Source organism: Ranitomeya imitator, chromosome 1, assembly GCF_032444005.1.
Source record: "Ranitomeya imitator isolate aRanImi1 chromosome 1, aRanImi1.pri, whole genome shotgun sequence".
Taxonomy (NCBI): Eukaryota; Metazoa; Chordata; class Amphibia; order Anura; family Dendrobatidae; genus Ranitomeya; species Ranitomeya imitator.
The window spans coordinates 704,640,205-704,664,427 of NC_091282.1; the positions used below are offsets into that span (position 1 = coordinate 704,640,205).

General features: G+C 47.7%; 1 protein-coding gene across 1 annotated transcript in view; it reads left to right on the forward strand.

Moving 5' to 3' along the window:
* The window catches only part of ZNF106 (zinc finger protein 106), a 134,230-nt gene that overhangs the window by 76,542 nt on the left and 33,465 nt on the right, over window positions 1-24,223 (forward strand). The window contains exon 11 of the mRNA XM_069731816.1: window positions 21,057-21,732. Coding sequence (XP_069587917.1) covers window positions 21,057-21,732 — 676 coding nt within the window. The remainder of the gene's footprint in view (window positions 1-21,056; window positions 21,733-24,223) is intronic.

The window sequence follows — 24,223 nt, forward strand, 5'->3', positions numbered from 1 at the left end:
TTGTTTTTGTAGGTCCACCAAGAAGTCAGGAAATATTGAGATTGTGGTGTTATCATGCTTGATGGGGCCTTTTTGTCTGGCCAAACGTAGAGCAGTATCTCTGTCCTAACAATTCAGAATATGTGGAAGGAATGGACGTGGAGGGGCATTGGGTGGGAGAGGTCTGGTCGGGACTCTATGCGCTCTTTCTACCGCAACTGTTGAAAACTCGTCCCTGAGTGTGTTCTTGAGCCACTCCTCCAGAAAAGGCTCAGGTTGCTGCCCTTCTGAGCGCTCTGGTAGTCCGACGATACACAAATTATTGCAGCACAGATGATTTCCCAAGTCATCTGCTTTTTGATGCCAGGCGTTTATTGATCCCGCCACTTTTGTGAGTTTAGTGGCCATCATTTCCACCCTATCCTCCAAGCTCGACACCCTATTTTTGGCTTCTGTTATATGGCCTCTCCGGGCCTCCATATGCCGGAGAAGCCCTACTTCAGAATGTACCTAATCATTCTTCCCTGATAGGGATGTTTTACAGCTAGAGATAGCTTGTAGAAGCCGCTCAGTTACTTGCTTCAGAATCATATCCTCTTGATTTTCACTCCCCTAATACTCGCTCATTTGAGATCCACGCTGCTGTGTATTTTTAGCTGTTAAAGTATATTGTCCCCTTGAGGCGCGGAACGAGTCAGCTTGGTCAGTCCTGGCATATTTTTTAGGCTTTTCTGCCACATTTGAACTTAATAAAGTGAGTTCAGTTAATGGCTTAGGCAGTATAGGACTTTACTCACTGTTTGGGGTATTCTATATTCCTTGTTAACAGCGTGGTCCATTTATATGCAATGTCTGTGTTTTGTTAAGCACTGTGGGTCCTGTGACACACAGCCTGTGTCTATTAGGAAGTTACCGTATTTTTCGGATTATAAGATGCACTTTTCCCCCCAAATTTGGGGGGAAAATGGGGGTGCGCTTTATAATGGGAATGTGCCTTACCGATACCGTTGATGCAGGCTGAGATGAAGGGGAGTCCGGCGGTGCTGCGGGTGTCCGTCGCTGCTACACAGTGCTCTGCGGGTGTCTTCGGTTCCGGCGGAGGTGTACGACGGTTCTACTGCAGGTGTTCGGTGCTGCTGCCCAGTGCTCTGCTGGTGTCTCCGGTGCTGCAGGTACGCGGCCGGTGCTGCCCAATGCTGCTGTGGTGGTCTCCAGTGCTGCCGGTGCCTACAACGGCAATCCCATGGTTTCCTGTGCGGTGGACTCCTGGAAAATGGCTGCCGGATGACACATGAGCAGATGGAGATCTTGGTGCCGACATCTCCATCTGCGCATGCGCTGCTCCCCCGGCAGCCATTTTGCCGGAGTCCACCTTACAGAAAATCATGTGACTGCTGGGGCTCTGGCCTTTCACAAAATGTCAGCAGAGCCCTGGCAGCATCGGAGATCGCCACAGCAGCATCGGGCAGCGCCGTCCGGGCATGCAGAGCACCAGGCAGCAGCGCCGGATACCCGCAGAGCATCGGGCAGCAGCACCAGACACCAGCAGTACTGCCGTACACTCCTTCATCCCAGCTTGTGGTCTGCAGCATCACCCCACTCCTGCCTCCTCCAGCAGCTACCCTGGGTTCCCGCTTCACCGCAACCACCCCTCCCGGTAAGCAATAAGACGCATGGATTATAAGAAGCACCACCATTTTATTAAAAAAATGTTTTTCCTATTTTGCTCAGAATTTGGGGTGCGTCTTATAAAGCGAAAAATACAGTATATGGCTTGCTATCAGTTCCTTATCACAGGTCTCTTTAAGGGAACCTGCCCCCCCCCCCCCTCCAGGGCCTATTAAAGGGAACCTGTTACCCCCCCTCAGGCGTTTGTAACTAAAAGAGCCATCTTGTGCAGCACAAATGCTGCATTCTGACAAGGTGACTCTTTTAGTTATGCTCCCTGCACACACTGAAATAAACGTTTATAAAATGTGCCCCCTCATACCCTGAAATTGCCAGGGAGGCAGGTCTTTACTTCCTAAGCCAGACGCCTCCCAGCCGTCACTCCGGGCCTGTGTGCGCCGGGCGCCGCCGCCTCTTGCTTCATTATCGTCCCCGGCGCCTGCTCATTAAGGTTTTTTTTCGGGCATGCGAAAATTTAGCAATTTTCCAACTTTGAATTTTTATGCATTTACATCACAGAGATATGTCACACAAAATACTTAATAAGTAACATTTCCCACGTCTACTTTACATCAGCACAATTTTGGAACCAAAATTTTTTTTTTTGTTAGGGAGTTATAAGGGTTAAAAGTTGACCAGCAATTTCTCATTTTTACAACACCATTTTTTTTTTTTTAGGGACCACATCTCATTTGAAGTCATTTTGAGGGGTCTATATGATGGAAAATAACCAAGTGTGACACCATTCTAAGAACTGCACCCCTCAAGGTGCTCAGAACCACATTCAAGAAGTTTATTAACCCTTCAGGTGTTTCACAGGAATTTTTGGAATGTTTAAATAAAAATGAACATTTAACTTTTTTTCACAAAAAAATTACTTCAGCTCCAATTTGTTTTATTTTACCAAGGGTAACAGGAGAAAATGGACCCCAACAGTTGTTGTACAATTTGTCCTGAGTACGCCGATACCCCATATGTGGGGGTAAACCACTGTTTGGGCGCATGGCAGAGCTCGGAAGGGAAGGAGCGCCATTTGAATTTTCAATGCAAAATTTACTGGAATTGAGATGGGACGCCATGTTGCGTTGGGAGAGCCACTGATGTACCTAAACAATAGAAACCCCCCACAAGTGACACCATTTTGGAAATTAGACCTTCTAAGGAACTCATCTAGATGTGTTGTGAGAGCTTTGAACCCCCAAGTGTTTCACTACAGTTTATAACGCACAGCCGTGAAAATAAAAAATCTTTTTTTTTTTTTCCACAAAAATTATTTTTTAGCCCCCAGTTTTGTATTTTTCCAAGGGTAACAGTTGAAATTGTACCCCATAAGTTGTTGTCCAATTTGTCCTGAGTACGCGGATACCCCATATGTGGGGGGAACCACCGTTTGAGCGCATGGCAGAGCTCGGAAGGGAAGGAGCGTCATTTGTAATGCAGACTTAGATGGATTGGTCTGCAGGCGTCACATTGCGTTTGCAGAGCCCCTAATGTACCTAAACAATAGAAACCCCCCACAAGTGACCCCATATTGGAAACTAGACCCCCAAGGAACTTCTCTAGATGTGTGGTGAGAACTTTGAACCCCCAAGTGTTTCACTACAGTTTATAACGCAGAGCCGTGAAAATAAAAAATCTTTTTTTTTTCCACAAAAATTATTTTTTCCTCCTCAGTTTTGTATTTTCCCAAGGGTAACAGGAGAAATTGGACGCCAAAAGTTGTTGTGCAATGTGTCCTGAGTACGCTGATACCCCATATGACGGGGGTAAACTCCTGTTTAGGCGCACGGGAGAGCTCGGAAGGGAAGGAGCACTGTTTTACTTTTTCAACGCAGAATTGGCTGGATTTGAGATCTGACGCCATGTCGCGTTTGGAGAGCACCTGATGTGCCTAAACAGTGGAAACCCCCAATTATAACTGAAACCCTAATCCAAACACACCCCTAACCCTATTCCCAACGGTAACCCTAACCACACCCCTAACCCTGACACACCCCTAACCCTAATCCCAACCCTATTCCCAACTGTAAATGTAATCCAAACCCTAACTTTAGCCCCAACCCTAACTGTAGCCTTAACCCTAGCCCCAACCCTAACCCTAATGGGAAAATGGAAATAAATACATTTTTTACGTTTTTTTTTATTTTTCCCTAACTAAGGGGTGATGAAGGGGGGTTTGATTTACTTTTATAGCAGGTTTTTTAGCAATTTTTTTTTTTATTTTGCAGCCGTTACACACTGAAAGACGCTTTTTATTGCAAAAAATATATTTTTTGCGTTACCACATTTTGAGAGCTATAATTTTTCCATATTTGGGTCCACAGAGTCATGTGAGGTCTTATTTTTTGCGGGACGAGTTGACGTTTTTATTGGTAACATTTTCGGGCACGTGACCTTTTTTGATAGCTTTTTATTCTGATTTTTGTGAGGCAGAGTGACCAAAAACCAGCTATTCATGAATTTCTTTTGGGGGAGGCGTTTATACTGTTCCGCGTTTGGTAAAATGGATAAAGCAGTTTTATTCTTCGGGTTAGTACTATTACAGTGATACCTCATTTATATAATTTTATAGTTTATCATGTTATAGTTTAAGAGCGCTGATCTGACACTTTGCTGTGCACTGTGTCAGATCAGCGATCTGACATGCACAGCAGTGAGGCTTTCCGGCGCCTGACCTGAGCAGGCGCTGTGAAGCCACGTCCCTGCGGGACCCGGATGCCGCGGTCATTTTGGATCCGGGCCTGCTGCAGGGAGGAGGTAAGAGACCCTCGCAGCAATCACGTTGCTCCGTGGGTCTCAGGGAAGCACGCAGGGAGCCCCCTCCCTGCGAGATGCTTCCCTGTACCGCCGGAACACTGCGATCATGTTTGATCGCAGTGTGCCAGGGGTTAATGTGCCGGGGGCGGTCCGTGACCGCTCCTGGCACATAGTGCCGGATGTCAGCTGCGATAGTCAGCTGACACCCGGCCGCGATCGGCCGCGCTCCCCCCGTGAGCGTGGCTTATCGCCCTGGACGTACTTTTCCGTCCTTGGGTATCAGGGCCCACCCCACATGGACGGAATAGTACGTCCAATGGCAGAAAGGGGTTAAGGACGCTACGAACAGGCAGATTTAGTCCCTGGCCAAGTCGGCCTTTGAAGCCACTGGTGCCTCTCTCTGCCCCAGCTTCGCCTCCACTTGGGTGGCAAAGTCCATCTCTGCCTAGGCCAAAATACTTCTCCAGGGCATCATAGCAACAGCCCCTCCGGATGAGCTGGCTGATTTGGCAGACCAGATTGCTCATGCCAGAAAATACCTTTTGGCTGCCTCCTTGGATGTTGCTACCTGTTCCGCCAGAGCTAGCAGCAACATCATTGCCATACGCCTCCCTTTGGTTGAAGGCGTGGAACGCGGATCCAACATCTAAAAAGTCTCTCACCAACCTGGCCTTTCAGGGTTCTAGGCTTTTTGGGTCCAAACTGGACCAGATAATTTCGGACGCTACTGGGGGGAAGAGTACTTCTCTTCCTCAGTCCAAACCTAAACCTCCCTTTAACAAGAAAGGGCCACTGCCTTTTTGTTCCTTTCGATCTTTCTTCCTCTTCAGGGACTACATCCCAGCAGGACCGCTCGTCTGCCCCAAAGGAAAGAAGGAAGCCATCCTTCAGACCTGCACCTCACTGGAGGCCTAAGGGCCGCCCATCAAGGTCTTCGGGGTCCCGCTCTCACAGATTCTCCTCTAAGTGACGGGTCACCCCCACCTGGAAATATTTCCTGGGTGGGAGGCAGACTTCTTCTTTTCAGAGACGCTTGGTTGTCGGTGGTCGACGATGCCTTGGTCAGAGAAATCGTTATGTCCGGTTACAAGATCGACTTTTCTTCTCCCCAGGCAGACATTTCTTTCTGTCTCGCCAAAACTGCTATCCCAAGCTCCAGGAATTCTTCAGGCCGTCTCTTCCCTTCTTCATTCAGGAATAATTATACCCATTCCTTGGAACGAACGATTTTCAGGGTTCTACTCCAATCTTTTTGTAGTCCCGAAAAAAGAGGATCTCTCCGCCCCTTGTTGGATCTCAAGCAGCTGAACCGTCACGTTCGGATCCGCCACTTCGCCTCCATGGAACGAGGAGAATTTCTTTGTTCCATAGACATCCAGGATGCTTATCTCCACATTCCGATTTGTGTGCAACACCAGAGATTCCTTCGGTTTGCGATTCAGGAGGATCCTTATCAGTTCACAGCCCTTCCTTTCGGCCTGGCGTCTTCTCCCAGTTTGTTCACGAAGGTCAAGGCCATCCTTCGCTCCAAGGGGATTCTCATAATCCCCTCCCTGGACGATCTTCTAATCAAGGGACCGTCCCTACGAGACTGCGACCTGTCTTCAGATCACTCTGGACACTGATCCGTCTAGGCTGGATAGTCTAGATACAACCAATTGACCTGCACTCTGTCCAAATGTGATGTGCTGGTGGAATGGGTCCTTGAGACCCTGAGTCCAAATGAAGAGAATTCACCGCACACTCTATCCGTAAGGTGATGCAAAAAAGGAAATTTATTTATGTGGTCACACACAATATTCATAGAGCAGAGAAGAGAAAAACATATATGAGCAACTCTATTCAACGTTTCGATCGATCTCCGGTCTTATTCAATATGCCGCCTTATGTTGTGAAATGCTTGAGTGGTCCTGTGAAGTGGACGTTATGAGCAGCGCTCCAGCGCTTTGCCCCCTTAAACAGTGTGCTTAGGCTGCGTCTGCTCTACGAATGTTGTGTGACCACATAAATTTCCTTTTTTGCATTACCTTACGGATAGAGTGTGCGGTGAATTCTCTTCATTTAGGCTGGATAGTCAACAGGGAGAAGTCCTCTCAAACCCCAGCTCAGCGCCTGGTGTTTCTAGGTATGCAGTTGGACACAGTTCAAGCTCGTGTCTTTCTCCCAAAGGAAAAGGTTGCCTCTCTCTGCCAGGGGATCCGCTCTCTAAAGCGTCCAGTCCCCCTTCCTCTTTGGTTCTGCATGAAGGTCCTGGGGAAAATGATTGCTTCCATGGAAGCCGTGCCATTTGCCCAGTTCCTCACTCGGCCCCTTCTTCTGGCTCTCTTGTCTGCTTGGGACAAGAGAACGGTTTGTCTGGACCGACAGCTTCTCCTGCATCTGTGAGGCAATCCCTAACTTGGTGGACTCTGTCCGCCTCAGTCCTGCGCAGAATGTCTTTTCTCCCTCTCCGATGGCAGGTCATCACCACCGACGCCAGTCTCCTCGGCTGGAGGGCAGTCTTCCTTCATCACGCAGCGCAGGGTCACTGGAACGCTCAGGAAGCAATCTTCCTTGCTCTTCTTCACTGGCAGTCGCTCCTCGCAGGCAAGCCAGTCCGCAATGTCGTACAACGCCACGGCTGTGGCTTACATAAATCAAAATGGCGGAACCCGCAGCAAACGGGTCATGTCAGAGGTGACAAGGATCCTGAGATGGGTGGAACGGCAGATCCCTGCCGTTTCAGCCGTTCACATTCCAGGGGTGGAAAATTGGGCAGGTGATTTTCTGAGTCAGCAGGGTCTCTCCTCAGGTGTGTGGTCTCTCAATCCCACCGTCTTCAATCAAATATGCCAGAGGTGGGGCACTCCAGACGTCGACCTGATGGCATCTCAGATAAACCATAAGGTTCCTCAGTTCGTAGCCAGGGTTCGGGATCCGCTGGCCATCGGTTGCGATGCCCTGGTGATCCCATGGTCCCAGTTTCAGCTGCCTTATCTTTTTGTGCCTCTCTCCTTGATTCCGAGAGTCGTAAAAATGATAAAGGCAGAAGGGATTCCTGTAATCCTGATAGTTCCTGACTGGCCAAGACGGGCCTCGTACGCGGAGCTGGTGAACATGCTCATGGAGATTCCCTGAAGGCTTCCAGATCTTATCTCAAAAGGCCCCCTCTTCCACCCGAGTTCTCAGTCTGAGTTTAACGGCATGGCTGTTGAGGCCGCAGACTTGAAGGAAGCTGGTTTTTCTTATAAGGTCATTCAGACCATGATTAAGGCGAGAAAACCAGCATCCTTGCGCATCTACCACAGATGCTGGAAGGCCTTCTTCCGGTGGTGTGAGGAGAATAGTTTGTTCCCAATGTCTTTTTCTCTTCCTTCCGTCCTTGGTTTTCTCCAGGCGGGTCTTGACTCGGGTCTATCGCTTAGTACCCTTAAGGGACAGGTTTCCGCTCTCTCTATTCTCTTCCAGAGAGATCTAGCTTCTCATTCACAGGTGAAGACTTTTCTTTAGGGTGTCGCCCACCTAGTGCCACCTTACCATTCCCTGATAGAACCTTGGGATCTGAACCTTGTCCTTGGCGCTCTGCAGCGCACGCCTTTTGAACCCATTCAAGATATCTCCTTTTCTCTACTGTCTTGGAAAGTGGCCTTCCTAATCGCCATTATGTCTATCAGGAGGGTTTCCGAGCTGGCAGCTCTGTCTTGTCGCTCTCCGTTCCTGATCCTGCATCAGGACAAGGTAGTTCTTCAACCAGTTCCTTCCTTTCTTCCCAAGGTTTTCTGCCTTTCACATCAACAAAGACCATTGTCCTTCCTTCCTTTTGTCCCTCTCCGGCTCATCCCCTGGAAAAACCCCTCCACAAGCTGGATTTGGTCAGAGCTATTCGGGTATATCTTTCTAGGACTGTTTCCTTTCATCAGTCCGATTCCCTATTTGTCATCTCCGAAGGTCATCGTAAGGGGCTCCCAACTTCTAAGTCCACTATTGCTCGTTGGATTCGTTCGACAATAATGGGGGCATACCGCGTTCAGGACAAACAGCCTCCTTCGGGAGTGAGGGCTTACTCCACCTGGGCCGTGGGGGCTTCCTGTGCTGTTCATCACCAGGCTTCGGCTTTACAGATTTGCAAGGCCGCAACCTGGTCGTCCTTGCACAATTTTGCGAGGTTTTACAGGGTTCATACCCATGCCTCGTGTGATGCAGGCTTGGGTAGGAAGGTGCTGCACGTGGCGGTTGCGCACTGGCCAACCTAAGTACGCTTTCTTGGCATTTTTCTGTTCCCACCCCTGGGACTGCTTTTGGACGTCCCATGGTTACCGCAGTCCCCCATTGAAGCGATCAAGAAAGAGGGATTTTTGTTACTCACTGTAAAATCTATTTCTTGGAGCCTTCATAGGGGGACAGGCACCCTTCCTAATGTTTGTACGGTTGTGGGCCCACGTGCCTTTGTTTTGGGTTGGTACATAAGCTTTTCGTTGCTTCTCCTACTGCTTTTACACCAACTGAGTTGCTTTGTGCCTGTTGGTGGGTGTATACTGCTGGGGAGGAGCTATTTTACTCTCTTTAGTGTCTGCCTCCTAGCGACAACAGCATACACCCCCATGGTTACCTGTGTCCCCCAATGAAGGCTCCAAGATAGAGATTTTACGGTGAGTGCCAAACATCCCTCTATCCCTGCCAGACAAATCATCTATTAAAAATCCCACAAACCGCCAGATAGAAAATTTGTCTTGATCTGTCTTCGAGGTCTCAGGTGCAGCTCTATGTCCTTACTTCCCTGCAGCGTGAGTAGCTAAAGCAATGGTTTCCTAGTCGGAGACCTTGGCTAATTCCATTCAGAGCAGTAATCTTCCTCCGGAGCCAACGCGGCTGGCTAACCAAATTTCTCAGGCACGTGATTGCCTGGTATACGCTTCTTTGGATGTGGCAAATGCCATCACGATCAGAAGATCTTTATGGCTCAGAGAATGGAAAGCGGATTCTGCCTCAAAAAAGTCTGACATCTCTTCCTTAGCAGAGTAGGCATTTGTTTGGCGAGAAGCTAGACCAGTTTGTCTCGGATGCTACTGGAGGAAAGAGCAAGTTTCTTCCCCAGCAGAGGCTTAGGCGTCCTTTTCGACGTCAACAACAAATCCGTTTCCAATCCTTTCACGCCAATCCGGTTTGGTCTACTACATCTTTAGGATCAGGACGCTCTCCACGCAGGAAGAGAGGACCCCAGACATCCTATAGGTCCAATCAGCTATGGAAGGGTCGGCACAAACAGTCTGGATCTAAGGGATCTAGGTCCTAGAGATTTTCCGCCCAATTACTCAAGGGGTTATCTGGTCGATACCAGCAGGGGAGTCGGTCACGTACTTCTGTTTCGCCAGGTCTGGATCCCAGTCGTTCACGACGAATGGGTCAGAAACCTGGTGTCTTCCGGATACAAAATCGATTTTTCTTCACTTCCCCAAGCTCTTTTCTTTCCTTCCTGATTTCCAGCATCAGGGACAAGGGCAAAGGCTCTCTCCTGAGCCATAGACATTTTGCGCCGCAATGGCGTCATTGTTCCGATTCCGGAAAACGAAAGATTCGAGGGATTCTACTCCAACATATTCGTTGTTCCCTAAAAAGGACGGAAAAGTGAGACCCAGACCAGACCTCAAACTTCTAAACAAGTTTGTCCAGGTCCGTCATTTCCGCATGGAGTCTCTGCGTTCGGTCATCACCTCAATGGAAAAAGGGGAGTTTCTAGCATCCATTGATATTCGAGATGCTTACCTGCACATCCCGATTTTTTTTTTTTTTCCTCCCCACCAAAAGTTCCTGCGTTTCGCTATTTGTGACCAGCGCTTTCAATTCACGGCTTTGCCCTTCGGCCTCGTTACCGCTCCCAGGGTTTTCACAAAGGTCATGGCGGTTGTCATGTCCATCCTGCACTCTCGGGGCGTGGTCATCCTACCCTATTTGGACGACCTCCTAGTAAAGAGTCCGTCTTTCCACAATTGAGCGGAGTCCGTTCGTATCACTTGCAATACTTTTTCTCTTCTGGGTTGGCTGATAAACTTAGCCAAGTCTTCCCCCGTTCCAGCCCAGCAGATATCCTTTCTAGGCATGACCCTAGACCTCTCCTGAGGGTTGGTGATTCTCCTTCAAGACAAGGTCCTAGCCCTTCATCAAGGAGCCCACGCACTTTCTCAGTCATCCCCTCATTCCATCCTCTTTGCGAGGGTACTGGGGAAAATGGTGGCAGCAATGGAAGCGGTTCCTTTCGAACAGATGCACCTCCATCCCCTATAGTATGCTCCTCTGCGGCTTGGGACAGGAACCCTTTTTCCCTCGACTGCCGGTGTCGCCTATCCCCGCGGGTCAGGCTGACTCTCAGATGGTGGACATTCAGTTCTTCCCTCAACCAAGGGAAGTACTTTCTCCCGGTTCAATGGCTAGTGGTGACTACCGATGCCAGTCTTCTAGGCTGGGGAGCAGTTATTCATCACCACACCGCTGGTCTTCTCAGGAACCGAAACTTCCAATCAATATCTTGGAAATCCGAGCGATATGGCTAACGCTACTGCTACATCTTCTAGCGGGTCACCCCATCCGATTTCCATCGGACAAAGCCACGGCTGTAGCATACATCATCCATTAAGGGGGTACCCACAGCAGGGCAGCCATGTGTGAGGTAACTCGCATTCTTCGATGGGCAGAGAGGAACCACTCCGTAATCTCAGCAGTGCACATACCAGGCGTGGAATACTGGGCGGCAGACTTTTTCAGCCGTCAGTGTCTCGCCTTGGGGGAGTGGGAACTTCATCCAGAAGTTTTCCAACAGATTTGTCTTCGTTGGGGGACCCCAAATGTGGATCTGATGGCATATAGACTGAACGCCAAGGTCTCCAGATTCATAGCTCAGTCTCGAGATCCAAGAGCCATAGGAGTGGATACTCTTGTTCTTCCATGGTGCCAGTTCTGTCTTCTGTACATTTTTCCCCCGCTGCCACTTTTTCCGAGAGTCCTCAGAAAGATCAAGGCGGAAAGGGTTCCAGTGATCCTGGTCGCTCCGGATTGGCCATGCCAGGCGTGGATCGGAGAGTTGGTGCGCCTCGTTGCCTACGTACTCTGGTGACTGCGGGATCATCCAGATCTGCTCTCCCAGGGACCGATTTTACCACCAGAACTCAGCGGCCCTGTGCTTAACAGCTTGTCCATTGAATCCTGTATTCTGACCCAAGCTGGTTTTTCACCACAGGTCGCGTCCACAATGATCAGTGCTACGTCAGTACACATTTATCACCGTACCTGGAAGACATTTTTTGCTTGGTGCAAGGCTCGTGGACGTCTTCCTCTTGTCTTCTCTATTCCCACCATTTTGGAAATCCTACAGACTGGTCTGGACTCGGGCCTGGCTCTCAGTTCGCTCAAGGGCCAGATATCCACCTCATCGATCTTATTCCAAAGTAGGATTGAGACAAAACCTCAGGTGAAGACGTTCATTCAGGGGGTTACACATGTGCTTCCCCCTATCGCATGCCTTTAGACCCTTGGGACCTTAACTTGGTCATGGGGGTCTTACAAGAAGCTCCTTTTTGAACCGCTTCAGGACATTTCGCCCACCTTTCTGTCCTGGAAAGTTGCCTTTCTTGTTGCAATTATGGTAGTCAGGTTTCGGAGCTGACTTCTCTGTCCTATGGGCGCCTTTCCTTATTTTCCACCAGGACAAGGTTGTCCTTAGACCGTCTCCATCCTTTTTACCCAAGGTTGTCTCATCCTTTCACCTTAACGAGGACATTGTTCTTCCTTCATTTTGTCCAACTCCAGTCCACAGGGTGCAAAGGGCTCTCCTTACTCTGGATGTAGTCAGAGCTCTGAGAAGGTACGTCTCGAGGGCAGCGTCCTTCCGAAGGTTGCAATCTTTGTTCGTGCCTCCTGAGGGTCACAGGAAGGGTCTAGCCGCTTCAAAGGCCACGTTAGCTAGTTGGATTCGTTCCACCATTCAGGAGTCCTACCGCATCAGAGGTAAGCCTATCCCAGTGGGGAACAGGGCACACTACACTCGGTTAGTGGGTGTTTCCTGGGCCATTCGACATCAGGCATCGGCGGAGCAGGTCTGTAAAGCCGCGACTTGGTCCAACCTACATACTTTCTCGAAGCACTATAATGTTCATACTCAAGCTTCAGCTGATGCGGGGATGGGCAGACCAATTCTGCAAGCTGTGGTGGCGCACACCTAGGCAGTTGTTACGTGAAGCCTGATGTTTTTCTGTTTTTTCCCACCCAGGGACTGCTTTGGGGACGTCCCGCGGTCCTGTGTCCCCCAATGAGGCAAAGGAGAAGCAGGGATTTTGGTGTATTCACTGTAAAATTCTTTTCTCCGAGCCACTCATTGGGGGAACAGCACCCACTCTGTTAGCCTAATGGCTGGTGTTTTTCGTTAGTTTGACATGTTGTACTCTTATATGTTGTTAATGTTCTCCTACTGCTTTTGCTTTCAACTGGTTCTCTGGGAGCCAGCATGAGGGTGTATACTGCAGAGGAGGAGCTAACTTTCTTTGAATTAACTTAGTGTGAGCCTCTTAGTGGCAACATCATACACCCACGGTCCTGTGTCCCCCAATGAGTGGCCCTGAGAAAAGAATTTTACGGTGAGTACACAAAAATCCCTGTTTTCCACTGCCGGTGGAATCTCCTCACTGAATCAAGGATCCCTCCTTAGCTCCTGTGTCCAGCAGAGAAACGCTTGCTGTGGGTCCCTTATTCAGGGCTCTATACCACAGCTCCACACTGTATCTGATAAAGTTCAGATCCCCAACAGACTGTGAGCCCTCCCACTGATCTCTTAACCTCAGATCTTGGACCCAAGATGGCTGTTGACACCTCCAGACCTGTATTCTGTGTGATTGATTTGCTGTTCCCTGCCCTACTGAGGCTGAACAAAAACAGACCTTCTAGAGCCAGGCTAAGCCCACACCAGGATGATGAAGTTTACAGGCTTACTAAAGCCTCAGGTGTTGGGTATGAAGCAGGATAATGTACGGATGGCTGGAGCTCCCCTCAGATACAACCTCTTACATAGCCACGCACCTGTCAAAAGTGTACTTGCGCTAAGAATCCTATGCCTTTAGAGATGGAGGGAGTGTTGCTGCCCAGACTAAGAGTAGTCTTAGGGGAGGCAAACAATAGGGGAATCCTGCCAGCCTCCATGAGGGAGGCCATAATAGTTGTAATCCCGAAGGAAGATAAAGATCTACGACTGCCTGAATCGTATCGCCCGATTTCTTTGCTCGTTACGGACGTTAAACTTCTGGCCGGGGAGTTAGCGACCTGATTGACGGGTGTTATTTCTAAGTTAATACATCCAGATCAGTCTGGCTTTATGCCTGACAGGTCTACGGCAGTTAATCTAAGAAGGCTTTTTCTGAATTTACTGTACAACTGGTTGTTGCTTTCTTAGACTCTTATAAGGCATTTGATAGTGTGGAATGGGGGTACTTCTGGCAGGTATTGCACTGTTTTGGCTTTGGTCCACAATTCGTGTCGGTTTCAGTTGTATGCGCAACCATCAGCTAGAGTGAGAGTGAATGGGAAGCTTTCTCATATGATAAAGCTACATAGAGGGACGAGACCGGGGTGTCCGCTCTCCCCTCTTTTGTTTGCTTTGGCCGTGGAGCCGTTGGCCGCCAAAATACGTCAGTCTGCTGAGGTCTCTGGGTTTAAATATGGGTTGATAGAAGAAAAGATAGTGCTTTACGCGGACGATATACTACTGTTCTTGAGGGTCCCACGTGACTCATGAGCAATGTTATTCGGCTCATTGAGGGATATGGTGCTTTGTTGGGGCTAATGATAAACTGGAATAAATCAACTCTACTCATGGTGGATGATGCAGGGGATGAGTTGGGAGATTCCACGGAAGGGGGTAGACTTAAAATAGCAGACCTATTCAAATATTTGGGGATACTAATCTCTTTGCCGATTATGAATTATTTGTATAAGAATCTGACACCGGTGTTGGGAATGCTTAAGGCAAAGGTAGGGGCTTGGTCTAAATTGCACTTGTCTGTTGTAGGTAGAGTTATTCTTATTAAGATGATTCTGATGCCTAAGGTACTGTATGTTCTCCATAACTCACCTATTTGGATACCGCGTGGGAAATTCAAACTGATTAACTCTTTATTTAGAAGTTTGGCATGGGGGAAGCAGCGCCCACGAATCAGGTTGGAGATGCTTCAATGCCCTAAGGATGTGGGAGGGTTGTCTTTACCTAACCCCGAAATACATTTTTTGGTGGCCCAATGTCAGCATTTAAAGGGCTGGGAGCATGAGTCGTCTACCAATGTGGTACAACTCATGATAGAAAGGGTGACAAAAAGAAGTCCGGCGGTACAGTGTTTAGAAGATGGCTCCCTGGGGATGCTTGGGAAAATGTATCCAACATTGTTTCTGATATATAAAATATGAGGGAGAGTTAAACAAACTTGCAGGGTTACCTGTCTTACCAGGTTCTCTCCGCTGTGGTTTAATAATAATCTACCTGAGTTTTTGGCAGTGGGATGTATATCAGAATGGCAAGCTAGGGGGATTCAATATGTCTATCGATTTTAGAGCGGCGGGAGTTGAAACCCTTTTCCCACCTGCAGTCGAAGTGTGATCTTAGGACATCCGGGGGTATCAATATGTACAAGTTCGACGTGCATTTGTGGCTCAGAATAAGGGGATTGTCTGAAAATCCAAAGTGACTTAGTATTGGACAACATCTGTGGAGTGGGGACAACGAGGGGTGTTATCTCCTCTCTGTACAAGGATCTACTTCATACTCACTCATTGGGATATCCGATTGGCACGAGGGCTAATTTGGAAAGAGAGTTGGGTCGCTTAGAGGATGAAACGTGGGAATCTGTATTAGAATGAATATCTAAATTATTATTGAATGAGCCATATAGACTTTCCCAGCTTTATATAATACAGAGTGTATAGGTCTCCGGATGTCTTATGCAGAGCTGGGTTGAGATCTGATTCGGAATGCCCTAGATGTAGGAATGATAATTCTGGAATGTTTCACATGCTATGGACGTGTCCGAGATTGACTGCTTTTTGGTTGGTGGTTCTCAGCCGGATAGAAGGGGCGTACAGATGTGTAATCCCAAGGGAACTAGTTGTGTGCGTGTTGGGATATGTTGAAGAGATAGTTGTGGATAACAAGCTGAAAATAGCAATCTCTAGACTACTATACATGGCTCGGAAGGTCATAGCAAGAAATTGGATTAAAGAGGAGCCTCCCTCGAGGGGAGAATATATTAAATATGTGGGGCAGGTCATTGCCCTGGAAAAGGGAGTGTATCAGAAAAGAGGGAAAATGGTCTTGTATGATAAATTGTGGACACCTTGGCTGGGATTGGGTTAGGAGGAGGTGAAGGAAAGATAGGCAAGAGGTGGTTTCGTCGATACAATAATGGTCTATATGTTCATAATGGAAGACATTACATATTGATAATGTATGTACTGTTACAAGACATGTTAAGAGAAGAGCGTGAGCTGTCTTAAGTGGGAAGGAGGGGGGAGGGACGGGTAAGGGGGGTTAATGTTGGGGAAAAATGGAAAATACATGTATTAATGTCAAATGTTTTATTGAAATTTTATACTTAGTAAAAAACTATTTGAGTTAAAAAAATATATATATTACTATGCCTTTAAACAATTCTGGACTGCCCATATGATGATGTCATGTGTTTGGAAGCTGCTCTTTTTTTGGCAACATCTGAATTTATTACAGACATACATGTGGATGTATTTTAATGCACACTTGAAACACACTGCTTCTTTGTGTAGCATCATGGGAAAGTCTCAAGAAATCATCCAAGATATCAGCAAGAGAATTGTGGACTTGCACAAGTCTGGCTCATCCTTGTGTACAATTTCAAGATGCCTGAAGGTTCCTCATTAATCTGTACAAACAATTGTATGCAAGTACAAACAAGATGGGAATGTCCAGCCATCATACTACTCAGGAAGGAGACTGGTTCTGTGTGCCAGAGATGAACGCGCTTTGGTCCGACATGTGCATAGCAACCCAAAGACAAAAGTAGAAGACCTTGTGAAGATGATGGCTGAAGCTGGTAAGATTGTGTCAACATCTACAGTGAAACGAGTACTGTATCAACATGGGCTGGAAGGCCACTCTACCAGGAAGAAGCCATTACTTAAAAAGAAACATAAAGAAGACAGATTAATGTTTGTAAATGCACACAGGAACAAAGACCTTAATTTTTGGAGACCTGTCCTGTGGTCTGATGAAACTAAAATTTAACTTTTTGGGCATAATGACCATCATGACGTTTGGAGGAAAAAGGGAGAAGCTTGGAAGCCTAAGAACACCATCCCAACTGTGAAACACGGGCGTGGCAGCAGCATCATGTTGTGGGATTGTTTTTCTGCAGGAGGGACTGGTGCATTTCACAAAATAGATGGCATCATGAGAAAAGAAGATTGTGGCAATACTGAAGTAACATCTCAAGACATCAGCCAGGAAGTTAAAGCTTAGGCGGAAATGGGTCTCCCAAATGAACAATGACCCGAAGCATACTACCAAAATCGTAGCAAAGTGGCTTAAGGATAACAAAATCAATGTATGGAGTGGCCATCACAAAGCCCTGATCTCAGTCCTATTGAAAATTTATGGGCAAAGCCAAAAAGGCAGTTGCGAGCAAGGCGACCTACAAACCTGAATGAGTTACACCAGTTTTGTCAGGAGGAATGGGCCCAAATTCCGACCAACTATTGTGAGAAGCTTGTAGAAGGCTATCTCAAACATTTGACCAAAATCATTCTGTTTAAGGGCAATGGTAGTACCAAATACTAATGAAATGAATGTAAACTTTTGACTTTGCATTAAGTAATAAAAATGCCATAAAACATTCTTTCTCGCTCTCATTCTGTCATTTGGCAAATATTAACCCCTTCATGACCTTTTAATCCATGTGATTTTTCGTTTTTCCGTGTTCGTTTTTCACTCCTCTCCTTCCCAGAGCCATAACTTTTTTATTTTTCCGTCAATTTGGCCATGTGAGGGCTTATTTTTTGCGGGACGAGTTGTACTTTTGAACGACATCATTGGTTTTAGCATGTCGTGTACTAGAAAACGGGGAAAAAAAATTCCCAAGTGCGGTGAAATTGCAAAAAAAGTGCAATCCCACTTGCAATCACTTGTTTTTTGTTTGGCTTTTTTGCTAGGTTCACTAAATGCTAAAACTGACCTGCCATTATGATTCTCCAGGTCATTACGAGTTCAGACACCTAACATGACTAGGTTATTTTTTACCTAAGTGGTGAAAAATAATTCCAAACTTTGCTAAAAAAAAAAAAAAAATTGCGCCATTTTCCGATACCCGTAGCGTCTCCATTTTTCATGATCTGGGGTCGGTTGAGGGCTTATTTTTTGCGTGCCGAGATGACGTTTTTAATGATAGCATTTTGGTGCTGATACGTTCTTTTGATCGCCCGTTATTGCATTTTAATGCAATGTCGCGGCGACCAAAAAAAACGTAATTCTGGCGTTTCGCATTTTTTTCTCGCTACGCCATTTAGTGATCAGGTTATTGCTTTTTTTTAATTGATCGATCGGGCGATTCTGAGCGCGGCGATACCAAATATGTGTAGATTTGATTTTTTTTTTTAATTAATTTATTTTGATTGGGGCGAAAGGGGGGTGATTTAAACTTTTATATTTTTTTCACATTTTTTTTAAACTTTTTTTTACTTTTGCCATGCTTCAATAGCCTCCATGGGAGGCTAGAAGCAGGCATAGCACGATCGGCTCTGCTACATAGCAGCGATCATCAGATCGCTGCTATGTAGCAGAATTGCAGGTGTGCTGTGAGCGCCAACCACAAGGTGGCGCTCACAGCTGCCGAGGATCAGTAACCATAGAGGTCTTAAGGACCTCTATGGTTACTATTCTGAAGCCGCTGACATGTCCCGGCTTTGATGCGGGCTCACCGCGGAGCCCTGCATCAAAGCAGGGGATCTGACCTCGGACGTACTGTCCTGTCCGAGGTCAGAAAGGGGTTAATAATTATGGTAATCCTAATTGACCTAATATGGGAAAGGTTTATTCTGATTTCATGTCAGTTATTGAGAAAAACATTCAGATGTGTCGCCTTATATAGTGTATGTGAACTTTGGGTTCCAACTGCATACCAAGTCCGCCTGGCCACCACACAGTACATATACCGAGTCCTCCCTGCCACCACACAGTAATAGTATGTATACTGAGTCCGCCCTGACATCACACAGTAACAGTACATATATGGAGTCCGCCCCACCACCGCACAGTAATTGTACATATAGTGAGTCTGCCACCGCACAGTAATTGTACGTATAGCGAGTCCACCACCACACAGTAATGGTACATACACTGAGTCCGCCCTGACACCGCACAGTAACGGTACATATACGGCGTTCTCCCCACCTCCACCCAGTAACAGTACATATACTGAGTCCGCCCCACCACCAGTATGGCAAAACGACCACACGCCTCGAGAGTAAAGAATGGACATGACAGCCGTCAAGACCTTTGTGAACACTATGGGAGCATTGGCGAGGCCAAAGAGCAAATCTCACAACTGGAAATGTTCCTCAAGGACGACGAAGCGCAGAAACCTTTGGTGAGCGGGAAAGACCGTGCCTGTGCCTCTGTTTTGGGGGGGGGGGGGTGTGGCGAGGGGGGAAGAACCGTGTTGGAGGGTGGGAAGAAAATTCTATCTTGCAACCAGAAGACAACAGGTCCTTCACCCATTCGTCGTGAACGACAGAGAGCCAGGTATGGCGAAATAGTAGACGGCCGCCTACTCTTCTGGTGTTGACCGGATAATGCCATGAGTCATTGAGTCGAGAATCTATGGGGCTTGGCTACCTTAGACCTAGATTGCTTGAGACGGTTTTTCCACAACTGGTTGGACTCCTACGAAACCTGGGGGCCCTTGTCCCCACAGGAGGAGCGCCTCGATCCGGAAGAGGGGGTTGTATTGGACCAAATGGGATTGCTGTGAAAGGATCGGAAACAAGTCTGCTGTTGCCGACAAAAAGGTCGTCTAGTCCTCTGCTGGGGGAGGAATTTACTTTTTCCTCCTGTGGCATCCGAGACAAGATGATCCATCTTCTCTCCAAATAAACAACCGCTCTGGTAAGGCAGAGACGTTAGAGATTTTTGGGACGCAGAGTCCGCTCACTATTCCGTGAGCCACAGTGCCTGTCTAATGGAGATGGCGTTTGAGGTTGCAAGAGCGGCACAGTCAGCCGAGTCCAGGGAAGCTTACACCAAATAGTCCCCAGCGAAGGAGATGTGATTTGCCAGATCTGCTGCCTTCGGGGGTAGGTCACTATTCTGAATGGTTATGGTCAGGGTATCTGCCCGAGAGACCATAGCTTTAGCTGCCCACGGCGAAAGAGGGAGAGAGTGCAGAGCCTGAAGCTTTAAAAACTGAATGGGCAAGATTCTCTGACAGTCCATGGGGTCTTTAATAGAAGAACCGTCTGGCACGGATAGGAGGGTTTTGGTGGTCAGGCGGGATACAGGTAGATCAAATGGTGGGATTCGGCCCATTCCTTCTGCAGATCCGATGAAAATGGGTATCTCGCCTCAAGCAGCTTCTAACCTGTGAAGCGTTTATCCGATCACTCCCTTTGGCGCCGAACTATGTCCTGAAATTCGGGATGGTTGGAAAAAACCCTATGAGAGCGTATGGTCCTCTTGAAGGACACCGCTTGATCCGGGAAGTAATTAGAGTTTTTAAAGTCTGGTTGACTGCCTCAATGAGACTATCCACCGTTGCCTGATAATCGGGTTAATCTAGATAAAGCGGCATATCTGTTTTGGACTCCGGGTCCTAGCTACTGCGAACCCCGGGTGAGGGGGAGCAGGAAACAGAGCTCACAGGTACCGAGAGATGTGCTATGTACCCGTTTCCTAGATGGATGTGGGGTTTTTGACTGAGAACGGCCCCTGCAGGTAGACGGTTCCCGTGAGGGAGAGGAACCTTCTAAGACAGGCAATAGCTTTAGTCAGAGAAGCCATGGACCGTGGGGAGAGCGGTGCACTGAAGGGACCCGTCGCCCCTAGAAAAGGTCTCAGGCATGCCGAAGAAAAGAATGCAGGAGGGGGAACGTGGAGGCAACACTCCACATTCCCGCCTGTTGTCGGTTTGGGGAGAGCGGAGCCCTTAAGGGATCAGTTGCCCCCTGTAATCCTTTGAAGAATGTTGAAATTAAAAAATAAAAAAAATTAGAAAGCGATAGATGTGGTCTGAAGTTCAGAGCACATGTGCCTCCTACTGACACTAAGCTTTCACTGGTTCGGCTGGAGCCAGTGTGTGTGCTGTATACTGCAGAGGAGGAGCTCATCTTTTTGTGTCTACTTAGTGTCATCCTCCTAGTGGCAGCAGCATAACACAAATGGTCCTGTGTCCCCCAATGAGTGGGTCGGAGAAAAGGATTTTACGGTGCGTACACAAAAATCCATGAATTTTCATTCACACTCTTAGTAGAAAGCCCAGTCATCCTTCTGACTCCATCACACTCCCCTCACAATCCCAGCTTTAACTACTGACCAAAGTCACATTGCATTATGTGTATCGGACATTACTACTAAACGATCATCAAGTCCAAGTTGTAAACCATAATGGTATTTTCTCTCTTAGGTGAAAGCAGTGAAAATTCATTGCTGTATCCCATCATTACAGCATCTATGTCTCTTTCTGAATTAACCAGCAAATTTCCACCTATTGGTAAAACAAGTGTCTCCATTGCTACATCAACGCTTGTGTCTGGCTCTAACAGAACGGACTCTGACAGCGCAGAAAACCATCCTGCTTCCATTCAGAGTCCCCAACAAGGACAAGCTACAACATTGTTTCTGTCAACAAAAGCGAACACTTGTTCAACCTGCCCTGCCGAGCAAGGAGAGGCCACCATCATCACAACTGAGACAAAAACAGAGAAAAAGAAGAAAAAATTACGGAAGAAGAAAGCCTTAAGAGCTGCACATATATCTGAAAATAGTGACACCGAGCAAGACTTTAATGCTTGCAAACCAGTGAGAAAGGTGAAGTGTAGGAGACCATCTAAAGAAACCGTCGTCAGCACTTCTACTTCTGTAGAACAAGAGGGTGACACTGCATCGCAGGAAGCCGAGCCCCACAGGGAGGACAACGATAGCGATTCCAACATGGTGGTGGAGGTCGACACCCGTTCTGATGACGAGAAACCAGACAGCCCATCTAAGATTGACCTCGGGGACTTGGTGTGCTCAAGCCATGCCGAGACAAATGACGAAGTAACATCGACCAGTGAACTCGGCACTAATTATTCAAGAAGGTGAGTCGTATGTAAAAAATGAAAATGTCCTAAATGATATTTTAGCTCTCTCCATCTCCTATGTGACACCTTTTTTTTCTTCATTTTTTTTTTATTGTTCCAATGCATCAAACATTTACAGTATTTACAGTAACTGCAGCTGTGTTTTATTGAAAAGGGGTTTTCTTGTCATCTACATAGAAAACGCAATGTTTGTGTTGGCATCATACAAGAACGATACTAGTTAGGCTCTATTTTTACTTTAGACCCTAACCTTCTTTCTGTCTGGCAGTCCAGACCAGAAGACAGCGGCCAGGTGTCTTTTCTGATAATCATGTGATCTTACCTCCATCTATAACTCTCCACAAGGAATAACTCTACACCTTAGATCCCCCTGTCAGAGGCCTCTCACCCAGCCAAACCAGTTCTCCTACTGTATTTTCCACTGATGAGGGGAAAAAAACAGAGAAGTGTGTCTGCAAATGGAGTTTTTGGTTTCTTATCCAAAGTCATGTGACAAGGAAGACTGATCATCGGGAGAGACATCAATCATATCATACATTTCTGATTTCAGAATACTGATCGCATTGTTTTACCGGAGATAATCAGTCAGCCGAATTGTCAGTCATTGGCTTTTTCATAAAGAGCACGGGAGCGATTGTCTAAACGAGCGTCCTGTGTATGGTATGGGAGGGTCAGTCGGCTGAGACGGTGGTTGCAGAAGCTTCGTTCGGCCCACAGCCTTCTGTTTATAGATTGCCTAAGATCCATTGTTATGTACAGCCGAAGATCTATTAGACAGAACGCCATGAACTCCAGTCATATAGACACATTGGTGCTCATATTTACAGCGCAGCACACTTAGAGCTGAAGAAAGCGAACAGACAATGTGCCGTCATAGCCGCCTATATATAATATATATTTTATATTATTCAGACGGCTGCATTGTTGATGACTTTTCATCTGGAGGGCAGGCTGGCAGAGAGATCCCATGATCAGCTGACAATTTCTTACTGCGGTATAAAATTTTGTCCTCTTAGGGTAAGTTCACAAAGGGCGTTTCTCCAGTCACCTTCCACGACAGCAGTATCGGAGGATGTCTCCCCGCCCTAATAGGGGACAGGAAACAAAGAGGTTAAATACCCTCCCCTTCCTGCAACCACCAGTGTTTTTCCTGTCCCCTATGGGGCATGAAGAGGTTCTCAGATAGTGCTACCGTGGCCGGCGATCGGTTACTGTTACCTTAATGGCCGGGCAGTCGAGGTCGGGGCTCCACTCTCCTCCTCCGTTGGCTGCTCCTATCTCCGCATGCTTTGCGTGACTTGGGACCTTCTATCCTGCCCTTCCTGCACCTCCTCGTGGGGCAAAGCAGGGCGGTGAAGCTCTCCGGGGTCCTCCTGTAGCTCCCCGGCTCTCTCTCCTCCCTCCTCGCTGCCACCGGCGGCCGCGCGATGTGCACTGGAAGTGACGCGTCCGAACTTCCGGTTTAGCCTACATGCGCCGGAGCCCGCGTGCGAGCCGGCCGGCGTTCCAAACCTTCGGCAGCCATGACAGGCGATCAATTGCATCACCCCCTACGGATCCTGGGAGGAGGAGGAGCACGGAATTAGCTGGCGACCTCGATGTGCAAATATTCCTGGTCGGGGGAAGCGCCTCTATGTCCCTTCTGACTGGTGACTGACTGACCCTATGGACGATGACAAACCCCTGCATTCTGCTTCTGCAGAGCCCAGCGTTCACCCTCCTACTGTAAGTAGAGGATGCGGTCCCGTGCTGTCCAGTTTTTGTTATTAAGTGACTTAGTCCGCCTTTCTCTTTCTATGGAGACAAGGTCCCTGCCCTCAAAAAAGATAAGATGCCCAGACGCAAGTGTGGTACATGTGCGACCAAGCTTCCCTCAGCTTATAAGAAAATGCTCTGCCAACCATGCACGGATGAAGTGCTGCGTAGTGAACAGCCCTCTCTCCTGGACAGCATCAGAACCCTCATCAAACAGGAGGTCCAATCCTCTATGGCGGCCCTGTCTCAGGCCCCGACACCACAGCCTCCTCCTCCTAAGAAAAGGAAGATGGCTCCTACTGTATCTGACTCGGGCGAGATCCATACCTTGGGTTCAGAGGACATTTGGGAGAATGAGCGTTCTACTTCCAACCCCAAAACTGACAATAAAAAATATCTCTTCTCTTCCGAAGATATGGAAGAGCTAATTTCCATGGTGAGGGGCACCATGGGGGTGGAAGAGGAGGTAGCGAGTCATTCCGTTCAGGACGACATGTTTGGAGGGTTAAAGCCTAGGACCCCGAAGGGGTTCCCTATACACGAGAATATTGAAAACCTTGTCCTTCATGAGTGGGGCTTACCTGAGAAAGGTTTGAGTGTCCCATCAGAATTGAAGGATCGTTTCCTTCTGGAGGCGGACTGCTCTTTATGGGAAATGCCTAAGATAGCTGTACAAGTGTCCAGGGTAACCAAAAACACGGCTCTACCCTTCGAGGATTCCTCGCAGCTAAAA